General features: G+C 42.8%; 1 protein-coding gene across 5 annotated transcripts in view; it reads right to left on the bottom strand.

Moving 5' to 3' along the window:
- The window catches only part of NSD1 (nuclear receptor binding SET domain protein 1), a 97,529-nt gene that overhangs the window by 20,543 nt on the left and 62,678 nt on the right, over window positions 1-14,308 (bottom strand). For all 5 annotated transcript variants that reach the window (XM_075856560.1, XM_075856563.1, XM_075856564.1 and 2 more), the window contains 4 exons: window positions 11,375-11,429; window positions 6,662-6,768; window positions 5,402-5,545; window positions 1,297-1,420 (listed from right to left, as the gene is read on the bottom strand). In XM_075856560.1, coding sequence (XP_075712675.1) covers window positions 1,297-1,420; window positions 5,402-5,545; window positions 6,662-6,768; window positions 11,375-11,429 — 430 coding nt within the window. The remainder of the gene's footprint in view (window positions 1-1,296; window positions 1,421-5,401; window positions 5,546-6,661; window positions 6,769-11,374; window positions 11,430-14,308) is intronic.

The raw sequence follows: 14,308 nt of genomic DNA, 5'->3' as shown, positions 1-14,308 counted from the left end.
ACAAAACAATGGACATTATAGCTGGCATAGTGGGGTATAAGATGAGGTTTATTCCTGGGGAAGAGAGTGCTCGTCCCAAAAAACACACAGGTGTGGAGAAGGCTGCTCGCACAAAACGCTGTGGCAACTCACTGGAGTGTCAGCTGTTGCAGCCTGATGAAAGTTTTGGATGAACTCTCAGAAAGTGACACTACAGGGTGATTCAAAAAGGATGGCGTAAAAGTCTTAAAGGCCTGTAGTTAAAGTAACATCAGTGGTAAATGGCCAGTGACTGAAAATCAAAGCAAAACTGGCTTAGGTGCCCGTAGCAACCAATCACAGCACAGCTTTCATTTTCAAGAGCCAAATTTGAAACGTGCTTACATAGTGTGACATAAGATGGCGACATCAAAGAAAAAGCTTCTTGTGAGTTGGAATTTGCAAGAACGGGGTCTGTTGTGACAGTACAGCGAAACTTTCAGAATAAATTTTGTAAATGTCCTCGGCATAGAAACGCCATTTACGTTTGATGAAGCAATTCAAAACCATTGGGTGTTTATGTCATGGGAAGAGTCCGGTCCACCCAAAGACTTCGGAAGAGACAGTGAACGGGATTCGACGAGTGTACGAGCGTAGTCCTAGAAAGTCGACCAGGCTGACTAGTATGGAACTACAGGTGCCACAAACCACGGTATCGCACATCTTACAAAAACGTCTGCGTTGTAGCCATACATGTTCTTTAGTAGCGGAGACCAGACGACAAACCGAAACGGAGTGACTTTTGCATTGGCATTTTGCAGGGCCGATTGGAAGAGGAGGAATTCGCCGACAGGCTGGTTTTCAGCGATGAGGCTACCTTTCCCCTCAGTTGGTTGTTCTCCAATCTCTGAATTAAACTCTACCGAATGGTTGGATCGACCACGCCAAAAACCACGATTCACCAATGTTGGCCTCCACGATTGCCAGATCTAACAACCTGCGACTTCTTTCTGTGGGGCTACATCTAGGACTCTGTATCTGCCCCTTCCAGCCACCGAGTCTGAAACAGTGGAGTCCATACCCGAGGATATGCTGCCCCACATCTGGACAGAACTGCACTATCGCCTAGACATCCGCAGTGTCACCAATGAAGATCACTGAACATTTATAGTGTATAGATAAAACGTGGACAGGTAGTGTGTCTTTTCATGATAATAAATTTGTTTTGTTCTCTCGGTTACGTACACAGAGGCCATAATTTTGCACTATCCTTTTTGAATCACCCTGTATTAATACTTCATCTTTATGACGCTAAAAGCTGTTGACCGTAACACTTACCTGAGGAACACTCATTGCAGATGAACTTTCCCCGAGGCATGTCACTCAAACCAAGGCACTGCAAGTGAAACGCTCCGCAGCACTGAGCTTCACACAGCAGCAGCTCTCCTGGCTTCTCACACACCTACAGAAAAGAGATTGGACAATCTTTAACCCCGTAATGACCAGTCCAATTTGAGTTTTTCCATTTAATTTTTTTCTCCCCGCCTTCCAAAAGCCATAACTTTATTTTTTTCATCAACATAGCCGTATGAGGGCTTGTTTTTTTTGCAGGAGAAGTTGTAGTTTTTCATGGCACCATTTATTGTACCACATAACGTACTGGGAAGCTGAAAAAAAAATTGTGGGGTGAAATGGGTAAAAAAACAGCGATTATGAAACTTTCTTTGAGTGGAGGGTTGTTTTTACGGCGTCCATCAGGCGGTAAAAAATACATGTTCACATGATTACGGCGATACAAAATGTATCTTTTTTTTAATGTTTTAGTTCTTTAGAAAAAAAATAAATAAATGTTTACTGTCGCCATATTCTGAGAGCCATAACTTTTTTTTCCCATCAATTTAGCGATGTGAGGGCTTATATTTTGTGGAGCAAGCTGTAGTTTTTACTGATACCATTTTGGGGTACATGCGAATTTTTTATCACATTCTTTTTTCATCGCCAAAGTTTACCAAAAAAACAGCAATTTGCGTGTTTTATACATATTTTTTATTACGGCATTCACTGAGCGGGTTAAGCAACGTTATTGTGATAATTCGGACTTTTATGGACGTGGCGATACCAGTTACGTTAGTTTTTGTATTTTTTTTAAAATCTTGCTTTAGGGGGAAAAAAAATGGGAAAAGGGGGCGTTTTCAAAACCTTACATTTTTTGGAACATAAAAAAAAATTATTATTTTTTTTTCTTTTTTTAACTTTTTCTTATTAGTGGACTTGAAGCAGCGATCATTGGATCGCTTGCGTGATATACTGCAAGTGATACGAATGACCGCTGCATTTGAGGTGTTAAACGGGAGGAATCAAAGTGATCTTTCATTCCACACCCTGCAGTGAGGTGTCGGCTGTATTACACACCGTCACCCGCTGAGTATGGAGCGTGCTCATCCCCCGAGCCCGCTCCATACTTCCCCTTAACGGCTACCCCGTACATGGTTTAATCGGTAAGGGCTTAATGACCAGGCCAGTAAAGGCTTTAATAACTAGCTACATTTTTGCCTTTCAGCAGATATAACTATACTTTTTCATTGATGTGGCTATGAGGGTTCCCCCAGTCTCAGTTCGCGTCACCAGGTTTCCAGTGAAGAGGGGAGTCCCCTTTGATCATGCCGCAGTCAAAGACTAAGGCGATCAAAGGATTAAACCGCAAGGGGTGGAATTTTATCCAATCCCAGCTGTACTCCGAAGGCTTCTCTAAGTTCAGGAGCGGTTAGTTACAGCTCCTGCTTAGAGAATGAGCGCTCCCAGAAGTGCTCATATGCCTTTTCTAACAGCTGCATGTTACATGCAGATCGTCACAGATTTCCAACTATGCATTACAAAGGGTGAGATCGGCAGTGAAAACTCACAGCTTTTCCACCCAAAAATAAGCATGCATCGGATTTTCGTGTGGATTTTTTTTCCCGCTACAAGTAGATGGGCTTTTGAAAACCCCATTCACTTGTAATGTAAACTGCTGAGGACTTGCAGTGTGGCTGTACCCCAACGGCACTGATCACTTTTAGTCAGTTAGCAGCATCAAGACAGATCACATTCATGAGGCCCTAGACACAGGAGGATACCAGTAAGCACTTGAAGCATTTTTCACTTCAGCACCCCATTCAGTATTTTGCAGAGCGACTGTGGGCACAACTGCACACAATAGTAATTTGTATTTGGGCATGTTATAGTCATAGTTTATCTTTAGCCATTTCACTTCCAGGGCCGTATTGTAATACATTATGACTCTGCATGCCGCAAATATGGGGGCTAGACCTTAGCTTTCAAAGCTCTAGGTGCAATATTCAGGGTGCAGCACTCATTTGAAGCAGGATGAAAAGCTTTACTTCTTGGTTGTGTCTCTGTAAGGAATGGGTGGAGATCGGGCTCGGCGACTATTACCTAAATCAAAATCACGATCAATTGAACATATAACCTCGATTACGATTAATGAACGATTATTTGGGCCACACCCCATTTTGCAATCCACACCCCCTACTTGCATGCTACGCCACTTAATATTTATCCCCTGCTGTATGTTACTGTATATAATATACCCCCTGACACTGAAAATCTACTCCTCCGGTCTGTGCGGCTCAGCGCAGACAGGCAAGATGACGTCACTACATCGCGTCCGGCGATACATAGTGAATTGTAGAGCAGGGACCTTACAGCGTCCTGCTCTACCATTGGATTCAACTGTGTCTGCGTCCTAAAGATGCAGATATAGTTTAAACCAGGAAATTTTTTTATAAAAGGACGTCTATTAATTTTGCTGAATTTCGTTGTTTCTTTTTATTAATCGCCCAGTCCTAGGTGGAGAGGTGAGCTGCAAGTGATAATAGGAAGGAAGATCAGTGTGTCTTACAGTCATCTCTCCCCCCCGCACAGCCTATTACCCCAGGGGGGGTGAACCAGGAACTATGCTTCATGTAATCACCCCTCTTTTCAATAAGACAATAAATGTTTTCAAATTGTCACATTTAAAGGGGGGTGCTTTACTTCTACTAAAGGAATGAAAAGATGAACAGTTGTAACTTTTTATCACCCCTACCCCTAATCAGGCCATCTGTCGACACGTGTTTGCCACGGATCTATGAATTGCAGATATTTTTGGTTTCTTCAGTTCTGGTGAGTTTGTAAAGGTATGTGCATATAGGCATACGTGAACTCTGCATATCTTGCATTTTTAGGTTTAGAAGATGCTCTGCATCTAAGTCTCTGCTTTGGGCAGACTTTTAGCCACAAACATGGATTTGTATACAATGTTACGCTTTGATCCAAATTTGCATTAAAGTGCCCACGGGAGTGTAATGTGTTGGGTGACATTTTTCCTGTGTGTAAAGGTGTCTTACATAAAATGTGGTTATGGAGGTATATGATTTTTTTGAAAGGAATAAATCATACCAACAAGTAGGCTGTTAAGGTGTACCCTGGGACTTTGATGGCCTATCCTCAGTGATTGGCAGGAGCCCCATAGGTCGGACCCCCACAGATCAAACATTGGTGGCCTATTCTGAGGATAGGCCATTAATGTTTGTCCCAAAAAAATCCTACTAAAATATGTTTTTTTTACTTCTTTTGACAATAGCAGTATCAAATTATCAACTTACAAGCAATCCACTCTTTGCATTATATTTACGTTAAAGTAGTAGTAGGTTTTGCTGGATGGCCAATAGTATAATACATTTTAACTCATTAACGACCGCCCACCGTCTTTTGACGGCAGGCGGTGCAGGTGCTTAGTCTACAGCGTCTTTTGGTGTCGCCGTAGAAGAAGCTGATAAACGCACCTGTGAGCACTCATCCTCTAAGACGGACCTGTAAATTACAGCTCCTGATCTTAAAGCAGCCTGCTAAATATAGCTGGGATCGGAAAACATTCCAACCCCAGCTGTTTGACTCTGATCGCCGCGGCATATCAAAGGGGACTCCCCAATTTGAACTAGTCATCGGAAACCAGGTGATGTGATCAAAGACCGGGAAATCCCTCTGTAGTTAGCCCTGGGGACCTACAAAAGGACCCCAGGGCTGTCTGTTCAGTTTGCCTGCTGTTAGGGCACACTATGTGCTGCCCTAACAGCAGCCTGTGTCATAGTGACTGACACAGTGTAATGTATTAGTATACAAGAGTACTAGTATATGCCGTAAAAATTAATTTCTAACACCCAAACTCTGAAAAAAAATAATACTATTTCTCCCGCATAAAACAAGGCCTCATGCCACCAGGTCAATGAAAAAAAAAAAAGTTATGGCTGCTGAAAGGCAGAGGCAAAACCAGAAAAATGTACCTGGTCATTAAGGGCTTAAAGCTACATATTAAGGCTTCAAAATAAATGTGGCATTGTAATTATATTGAAAAGTGAACACACACACAAAAAAAAAATGTTTCATATCTTCAGCAGTATACCTGACACACATTCTCTTTCATGGCAGCTCCACCACCACCTCGTTCAAATTGAGCCTTCTTTGAGGTAAGTCCAGAATGTTCATGCTCCAGCCCTTCTTCAGCTGTGTCACTTGGACTGGCTGCACCATTCTCATGGAATTCTCTCTGTATACAAAAAAAAAAAAAAGTACAGCTGAACATATAAGCAAACATGCACAAACCTATTTTTTTTTCCCAAAATACATTAGTCAAAATTCCAGTGGATATCCAGATATATGTTATAAATGTCAGATGGATGCAGGTCCCACCTCTGGGACCCGCACCTATCTCGAGAACGGGGCCCCTTAAACTCAGTTCTACCTTTTTCAAGTTCCCGCTGCCTCACGGGCAACTTCGTAATTTCTGACCATGGAATCAGGAAAAAAAGCGTAGCTCGCTAAACCACGCTGTTTCCGTAACTTCCATAGAAGTGAATGGCAGTTACGGAAGCAGCGTAGCACGCGAGCTACACTGTTTACGTAATCTCAGACCATCTAAATCGGGAAGTGGCCCGGGAGGCAGCGAGAACAGAGAAAAGGTAGAACTTGGTAGAACTTGGATTAGTGGGCCCAGTTCCAGAGATAGGTGCGGGTCCCGTCTGGGATAGTACATAAGTGTCCCTGATGAGCAAACCCCTTTAATATTGGACATACATTTGGCACAAAGCTATTTTTTCCCCCTTTAACACTGGCTGTTCACAAAAACAACTGCTTTCTATAAAATAAAATAAAAACACAAAATGGCGCCATTGTGGTCCTTGGGTGCTGTCTGCTATCGCAGCTCAGCTTAATTAAAGTTTGATTTGGGTTGTTATATATTTTTTTTAACAAATGGCTGCAAGTGTCAAGCGATCCAGCGCGGACACTCCAGCAAGTCCTCCCAACGTTTGTTTACATGTGGGCACCATGTAACTGCTGTAGCCAATCAGAGGGCTCAGCAGTGACGTGTCGTATTCCTGAGATCACGTCGCCCATCGCTGAGCCCTATGAGTGGCTGCAGCGGCCACATGCCGTCTACATATAAACAAAAATTGGGAGGACATATGGTGCGTCAAGGCTTGATCGTCAGGTGGAAGAATAGGAGAGTACTGAATGCTTTTTTTTTTTTTTTAAAGAACATTTGCAGTCATTTGTTTTAACCCGGATGACCACTTTAATACCACACACAACCCATGGACAGATGTGGGGCTGTTTTTTTTAATCATCCTTTTTATTCTCATTTTTTACAAGCCCTTTAACTCACCTCATAGTTTGAAGATTCCCGACGCATCAGGTTATTTTCCTTCCTAAATCTGCCAGCAAGTCTTAGCCGTTTTCGTCTCTTCCGATTTTCAGATAGCCTGCAGGATGCTGAAAAATGTGCATGAACTTGATAAGTTCGGCGTTAACATTTCAGTTACATAGCAAATCTATCACTCTTATTTCTGGACTTGACTTTTTTTAAAATCATTTTAAAGAACCTAATCTCCATAGCACAGACAAAGAGGACAACATAACCCACAGGTCGGTGCGAACATACAGTGCTGGTTAAATACTAAATTAGGTACCATAAAAGGTACTTTTCTTATTATAGCATCTTTTAAGACAAAGTCAATTTCACCACTAAGGTCACTCTGAACCGCCTTTTGATCTAGACGTACGGGTTAGGCCCCATTCACATCGCGTTTGTGCTATCCGCCGAGCGTATACTTTTTTTTTTCATAAAAACTTTGGCTATTGAAAACGTATGCAAATGTGTACCATTTTCGGTTTACATCTGTGTTTTTTTTTTTTATAGCGTGTACATTTAGCGTATACTCATAGGTCGGTATACGTTTGTTACCTCAAAAAAAGTATAATTTCTTTTATTTTTTATAGTGAACACTGATAGAAAAAAAAAACCCCCGGATGGATTTACTGTATGTAAACAAAATAGCAAACATATAGCATTATGCTTGCATACATCGTAATTAATGCTAAAAAAAAAAAGCTACGACGCGTATACCTTTTATTGAAGTACAAAATAGCGTAGCAGACTACACTTTTCAGTACTTAAAAAAAAAAAAAAAAAAAAAAAACAGTATCCCAACGTAAACCATGACAAGACGGATGCTATTTTGGTCTACGTTTGACACATTATAGTCTATGTATACGCCAAGCTATACGTTTCAATACGGTTTTCAGTGTTTAAATACGTATACACTCGGCAGATAGCATAAACGCGATGTAAATGGGACCTTAATGGATGCCTGAGAACCAACTTATCCTTATTAAATGACCAAAGACGGAGACTTGCAGGATGACCAAAGAGGGAGACTTGCAGTACAGGGCAGCCAGTTCTGAAACTGGTCTAAGTGATGGCCAACATGAAGGAAACCTCGTAGGAATGACACTAAGCAAAACGTCCCTCAAGGGTTCAAAACGGAACAATCTGAAGAGCTCCCAGGAGCAAATTGAGATCCCAAAGCTCAGTGGGATGCCTAAATGGAAAGACTGCGTAAGCCATCCCTGCAGAAAAATCTTCACTTGAGAGTGAAGGGTCAAAGCCCACTGAAAAAGAAAAGCAGAGCTGAAACCTGACCATTCAGGGAAATCAATCCAACTCCCAGATCAAGGCCTGACTAAAGGAAGGACAAGATACTAGGTGTGGAACAAACCATTGGATGGATACTACGCTGTTCATATCAGGAAAAATAAGTCTTTCACGTGGCCTTCAACATGGTTTGGATGACTGACAGTGACCCCGGGCCCCTCGGAAACTTTGCTTCAGCCACGTTGCTGAAACACATCTGGTGTAAAAGTTGGGTGGAATAGTGGACCTTGGAAGAGGAAGTTGGGTTGCGTTGGAAGACACCAAGACGCGTCCACAAGAAAGTAGATTAGGTCTTGTGCCACCAGGTTTGCGGGAACCCCTTTTCTTTTGAGTCTCTAGAGCATTCTGAGCAAAAGCAGAAGGAGAAGGAAGAGATACAGGAGGGAGAACACATCCCACAGAGGGACCAGGGCGTAGATCGTGATGGCCCTGTGCCACGTGGGCTGAAACCTGGTGGTTGAGATGAGAAATGAAGAGATCCATATCTGATGTGGCCCTTTTCTTGCACGGGCTATACGTCTGGGTGAAGAGACCCCTCATTTATAGTCTTTTCCGACGTGGGAAAATTGCAGCTCAGTTGTCTGCTTCTGGTATATAGTGCTGGTACATGGCATTTCCGCCCATAAAAGAATTCAATAGGACTCCCACAGAGCCGATCGACTCCTGGTGCCGGATCTGGAGGAAGGAAAACCTTTGCAGAGCGAACTTCGAAGGCAACCCCCAAGAACACAATCTGCTGGGTCGGAGATAGGCAAGATTTGGAACGGTTGGCAATCCAACCGAATCAGTGTCCACTGTATACTGAGGAGCAGTTTCGTTGTCCTCCCTGGAGGGGGATTTGATCAGGAGTCGTCCAGGTATGGAGTTACCGACAACCCCTGGTGTGAAGGAGCACCATCACAATGGAGAGAACCTTTGTAAAGACTCTCGGGGCCTTGGCCAGACTGAAGGGAAGGGCCATGAATCGGTAATGATGGGTCAGTACCGCAAAGTGCAGGAATCGCTGGTGAGTTTGACGTGCAGATACGCATCCTTGATGTCCACTGAGGAAAGAAATTCCCTCTGCTCCATGGAAGCAATGACCGTCTGGGGAGATTACATCTGAAAATGACAAACTTGAACATGTGCGTTGAGACGCTTAAAGTCCAGGATGGGCCGAGCAGTCCTTTTTGGGCATGACAAAAAGGTTGGAATAGATACCCCAGAACTTTTGGTTCCAGGATACCGAAATGATGACCTCTTGAAGGGGAAGAGTTGATAGCTTGAAAAAATAAAATAAAAAAAAGGCTGCCACCCTAGAAGGGGGACTGTGGAGCAGCGGACTGAAAGAGGCTGACAAATAAGATTTTTATAATTCTACCACTTCCTGAACCCAGGCATCCGAAAATAGGAGAGCCAGACGTCCTTGGAGCGCAGAACCCTTTCCCCCACCCGAGATTAATAGAGTGGGGTGCACCTTCAGGCGAAAGTGGCCTTGCCAGCTCCAGCCTTTGCAGGTGTAGGCCAGTGTCGTTAGGAGGGACGAGCCTTGATGAAAGGCCTTTTGAGCCTGTGGTCTGGAAGACGTGGTATTGGAGAACCCACAAAAGAACCGAAAACGAGAACCCATCTGCTTGACCTGAGTAGTAGGTTTTGACCCTGTTTTGAGGAAGATGGATGCTCTTACCACCTGTAGCCTCTGAGAGAATTGAGATAATTAACGACACATACAGAGATGGAATACTGCACATACAACCCCATTGAGAATGCGAACGGGAGCCGTTCCACTCTCAGAAGCGTACCCAGTCTGTGTGGGAACGACAAATGCGCCGCTCCCACACAGACCAAAACGAAGCTCGTTCGTAGAGCGAAATCCGGCGCCATTTTCATGTGGACCGGAAGTCGCTGCCGGACAGTAAGATGACAACTTCCGGGCGCGGCTTCCGGCCATATGTTCAACGAAGCGAAGGCGCAAGGAATAGGAGAATAGACCAGCGGAGGCGGCAGGCGCAGGTAATTTATGTTTGTGTATGTGATGGGTGTATTATGTTCGTGTTATACGGTCTGCTGAGCCCTGTATCTAATCCTCCTACACTGTGCAGTTGCTCAGAAAATTGCGGCACACAGTGTAGGAGGTTTGAAGACATTCAAACCCTTCCTTCTCCTGGCACTAGCCAGAAGAAGGGAGGGGGGGGGGGATTGTGTGAGGTCACTAGAGAGGGAGTGTCTACCCCAAATTTGCAGCATAAATCAATGAGGTTGCTTTACTACAGTGACCATGCTGCAATTTTGGGAACTGCTCCCTCTAATGGCCAGCACATGGAAATGTTATAAATTAGAATCTAATTTATAATATTTCTGGACTTGTGAAAAAATTTTAAAAATTAAAACAATGTGTAATCACTTAAATATAGTTTAACTGAAAAAAAATAGCGACACATTCCCTTTAAGTTCCAAATGGACTAGAAACAGCGCTTGGGAACGTTGAGGCTATAAAAAAAAAAAAGAAATGGATACAGTTGAAGGAGCAGAATCCGTGACCTGTAGGTGTCAAGGACAGCTCTAAAAAGTACCTCCACCGAGAGTGGGAGAGGTGTAGAAACCTTAAGAGCTGAATCAGAGTAAGAATCGGACAGTTCACCCTTTGATAAAACCCCTCCAGGGGGAGAGGAAGCCCCCTTACCTCTGGTGGGGGAGGGGAAACAAAAAATAAAACAAAAAAAGGACGACGGTGAAAGCACCTTTATCCATTGCTCCATGGTCCAGTTCTGACGCTCACGAGCCTGTTGTAGGCACCTTCGGCAGTGGACAGGGGTTAGCATAGGTACTCTGCGATCTGCGGCTATACAGCAAACTGCGATCCACTGTTTGATACTTTTCTATCATAGACACCTTTTTCAGCATTTTGCGCTACAGTAGCTTTTCTGTGAGATCAAACCAGACAAGGTAGCCCTCGCACCCCAAGTGCACCAATGAGTATTGGGCACCCACGAGCCTGTCGCCGGTTCACCGATTGTCCTTCCGTGAACCACTTTTGGAAGGTACTAACCACTCCATACCAGGAACACCCAAACCTGCCGTTTTGGAAATGCTCTTGACCAGTCGTCTAGTCATCACAATTAGGCACCTGTCAAAGTCACTCAGATCCTTACGCTTGCCTACTTTCAAACACATCAATTGACTGTTCACTTGCTGTCTAATATATCCCATGCCTTAACAAGTGCCATAGTAACGGATAATCAATGTCATTCACTTCATCTATCAGTAATGTTAATGTAGCGCAATAGTATATGTACATTTAGAATGTAATAATGCTATATGTTCCGAATATTAATTTTCAATTGAAATACAAACAATTAAAACGAATGGAAAAAAATTACAACATTAGCGCTCACAAAGTCATACCTGCTCTGTACCGCATACGTTTCAGTGAGGTTTTCTTGAGAGAGACTGATGAACACTAAAAATAAACATAAGAAATAATAAAAATCTGTAACAGACTTATCAAAGAATTGGTAGAACATACTCTCTCCCATCTATGAGATCATTAAGAGAATGGGTGGCATCTGAGCCAGTAGTATAGGTTTTGATGTGACCGGCAGAACAAAACAGTTAAATTATATTGCTTTTTTTTATAAAGGTTTGTGTTGCGGATTTGTGGCAGAAATTTCAGCAACAGAAATCAGCCACATGTGCACATACCATAATTCTTATAAAGATGGGATGTTATCATTTGAGAAAAATCAGACCTCCCTCGTGACTGGAATCAGAGTGAGTGTGTCTCGGATTCTGGGAGCAGTACTGCTGTTCCATCACCAACCAAAGGACAAAATTTAGATAAAAAATCTAGACTGAAAACACTACAATAACCCAAGAGCCCACTCTCCCCTATAGAGAAACTTATTAATGTCAGAATGACTATCACAAGCACAAAATAGTCTCTACTTCATCCAATCATAGGCTGTGCCTATGCTTTTTGTGGCCCACCTAAACTCCTAGTTGTAGTTAATGATCCAAATGTGTTGACGGAGAAATTAAATCGTTACATCGGTTGAAAATGGGATGTATCCATCATGTTCAAACGATCAGACTCAGGAGTCAAACAAAACTCAAAATAAAACCCCTTAGATGGTTGCCCAAAAAATACATTTTACTATGGCAAAACTATTGAGCGGAGTTAGTCTTTTCTTCTACACCCAGTTTTCTGACAAAAGGGCTTGAAAAACATTCTGTTCAGCATCAATGTCTTTAATTTTAATGCAACTGTGACAAAAAAAACTGGCACAAGTGCATTGATAAATATGGCCCACTATTTTAGCATTTAAAGAGACTCTGTCACCAGATTTTGCAACCCCCATCTCCTATTGCAGCAGATCGGCGCTGCAATGTAGATAAGAGTAACATTTTTTTTTTTTCAAAAACGAGTATTTTTGGCCAAGTTATGGCCATTTTTATATTTATGTAAATGAGGCTCTTAAGTACAACTGGACGTGTTTAAAGTTATGTACAAGTGGGCGTGTATTGTGTGTGTACATCTGGGCGTGTATTGTGTATGTACATCTGGGCGTTTTTACTTCTTTTACTAGCTGGGCGTTGTGAATGGGAGTGTATGATGCTGACAAATCAGCATCATCCACTACTCTTCGTTAACACCCAGATTCTGGCAGTGCACAGACACACAGCGTGTTCTCGAGAGATCACGCTGTGACGTCACTTTATGCCCCAGGTCCTGCATCGTGTCGGACGAGCGAGGACACATCGGCACCAGGCGACAGAGGCTACAGTTCATTCTGCAGCAGCCTCGGCGTTTGCAGGTAAGTCGATGTAGCCTCTGTCGCCTGGTGCCGATGTGTCCTCGCTCGTCCGACACGATGCAGGACCTGGGGCAGGAAGTGACTTCACAGCGTGATCTCTCGAGAACACGCTGTGTGTCTGCACTGCCAGAAGCTGGGTGTTAACGAAGAGAAGTGGATGATGCTGATTCGTCAGCATCATACACTTCTTTTACTAGCTGGGCGTTGTGAATAGAAGTAAAAACGTATACACAATACACGCCCACTTGTACATAACTTTAAACACGCCCAGTTGTACTTAAGAAAGCCTCATTTGCATAAATATAAAAATGGTCATAACTTGGCCAAAAATGCTCGTTTTTGAAAAACAAAACAAAAAACGTTAATCTTATCTACATTGCTGCAATAGGAGATGGGGGTTGCAAAATCTGGTGACCGAGCCTCTTTAAAGGAAAGGTGTCGCAAATTTTATATATATATATATATATATATATATATATATATATATATATATATATATACACACACATATATATATATATATAATATTGCTTTTAGTAGGTCATTACATTTTATTTGTGTTTTTGTGTTGTGCTGTTTTTTTTTTACTTTTACTTCACTATGGGGGCTGCCATTTTTTTTCATCTCTGTATGTGTCGATTAACGACACATACAGAGATGGAATACGGCACATACATCCCCATAGAGAATGCGAACAGGAGCCGTTCCATTCACTATGGTGTACGCCGTCTGTGTGGGAACGGCGCATGCGCCGTTCCCACACAGTCCAAAAGGAAGGTCTTCGGCAGAGCGACATCCGGCACCATTTTCTTGTGGACTGGAAGCCGCGGCCGGACAGTAAGATGACTACTTCCGGTCGCGGCTTCCGGACATATGTTCCAGGCAGCGAAGACGCGAGGAGTGGGATCAGAGGCAGCAGCAGCGGCGGCAGGAGCAGGTAAGTTATGTTCGTGTATGTGATGTGTGTTTTAGGTTCGTGTTATACTGTCTGATTACCACTGTATGTAATCCTCCTACACTGTGTGCTGCCATTTTCTGAGCGAATGCACGGTGTAGGAGGATTAGATAAAGGGCTCAGCAGACAGTATAACACGAACATAATACACCAAATTTGCAGCATAAAGAAATGAGGTTGCTTTACCACATTGCAATGCTTCAATTTTGGGTATTGCTCCCTCTAGTGACCAGCACATGGAAATGTTATAAATTAGAATCTAATTTATAATATTTCCTGACTTGTGAAAAAATCACTTAAATACTAACTGTTTAACTGGGAAAAAAAATTAATACATTTCTAGCGACACATTCCATTTAACTTTAGCAAATGCTGCTACTGTAAACAGGTATGCCAAAGTCCTTCTCTTCATGTATCTTCCCAAGAAGAGTGTCATCTAACGTAAGGCAGCCAGACAAATACTGTGGCCTAGCTTTATTTATCTCAGCAGTATATGCCACTATTTATTGGGGCACTGCAGGATCCTAAAAAGGAATATTCAAATTAATATATTTAGAAGTGGCTTCAGCC

Source organism: Rhinoderma darwinii, chromosome 3 (genome assembly GCF_050947455.1).
Source record: "Rhinoderma darwinii isolate aRhiDar2 chromosome 3, aRhiDar2.hap1, whole genome shotgun sequence".
NCBI lineage: Eukaryota > Metazoa > Chordata > Amphibia > Anura > Rhinodermatidae > Rhinoderma > Rhinoderma darwinii.
This window is presented reverse-complemented; position numbering and strand designations above follow the sequence as displayed.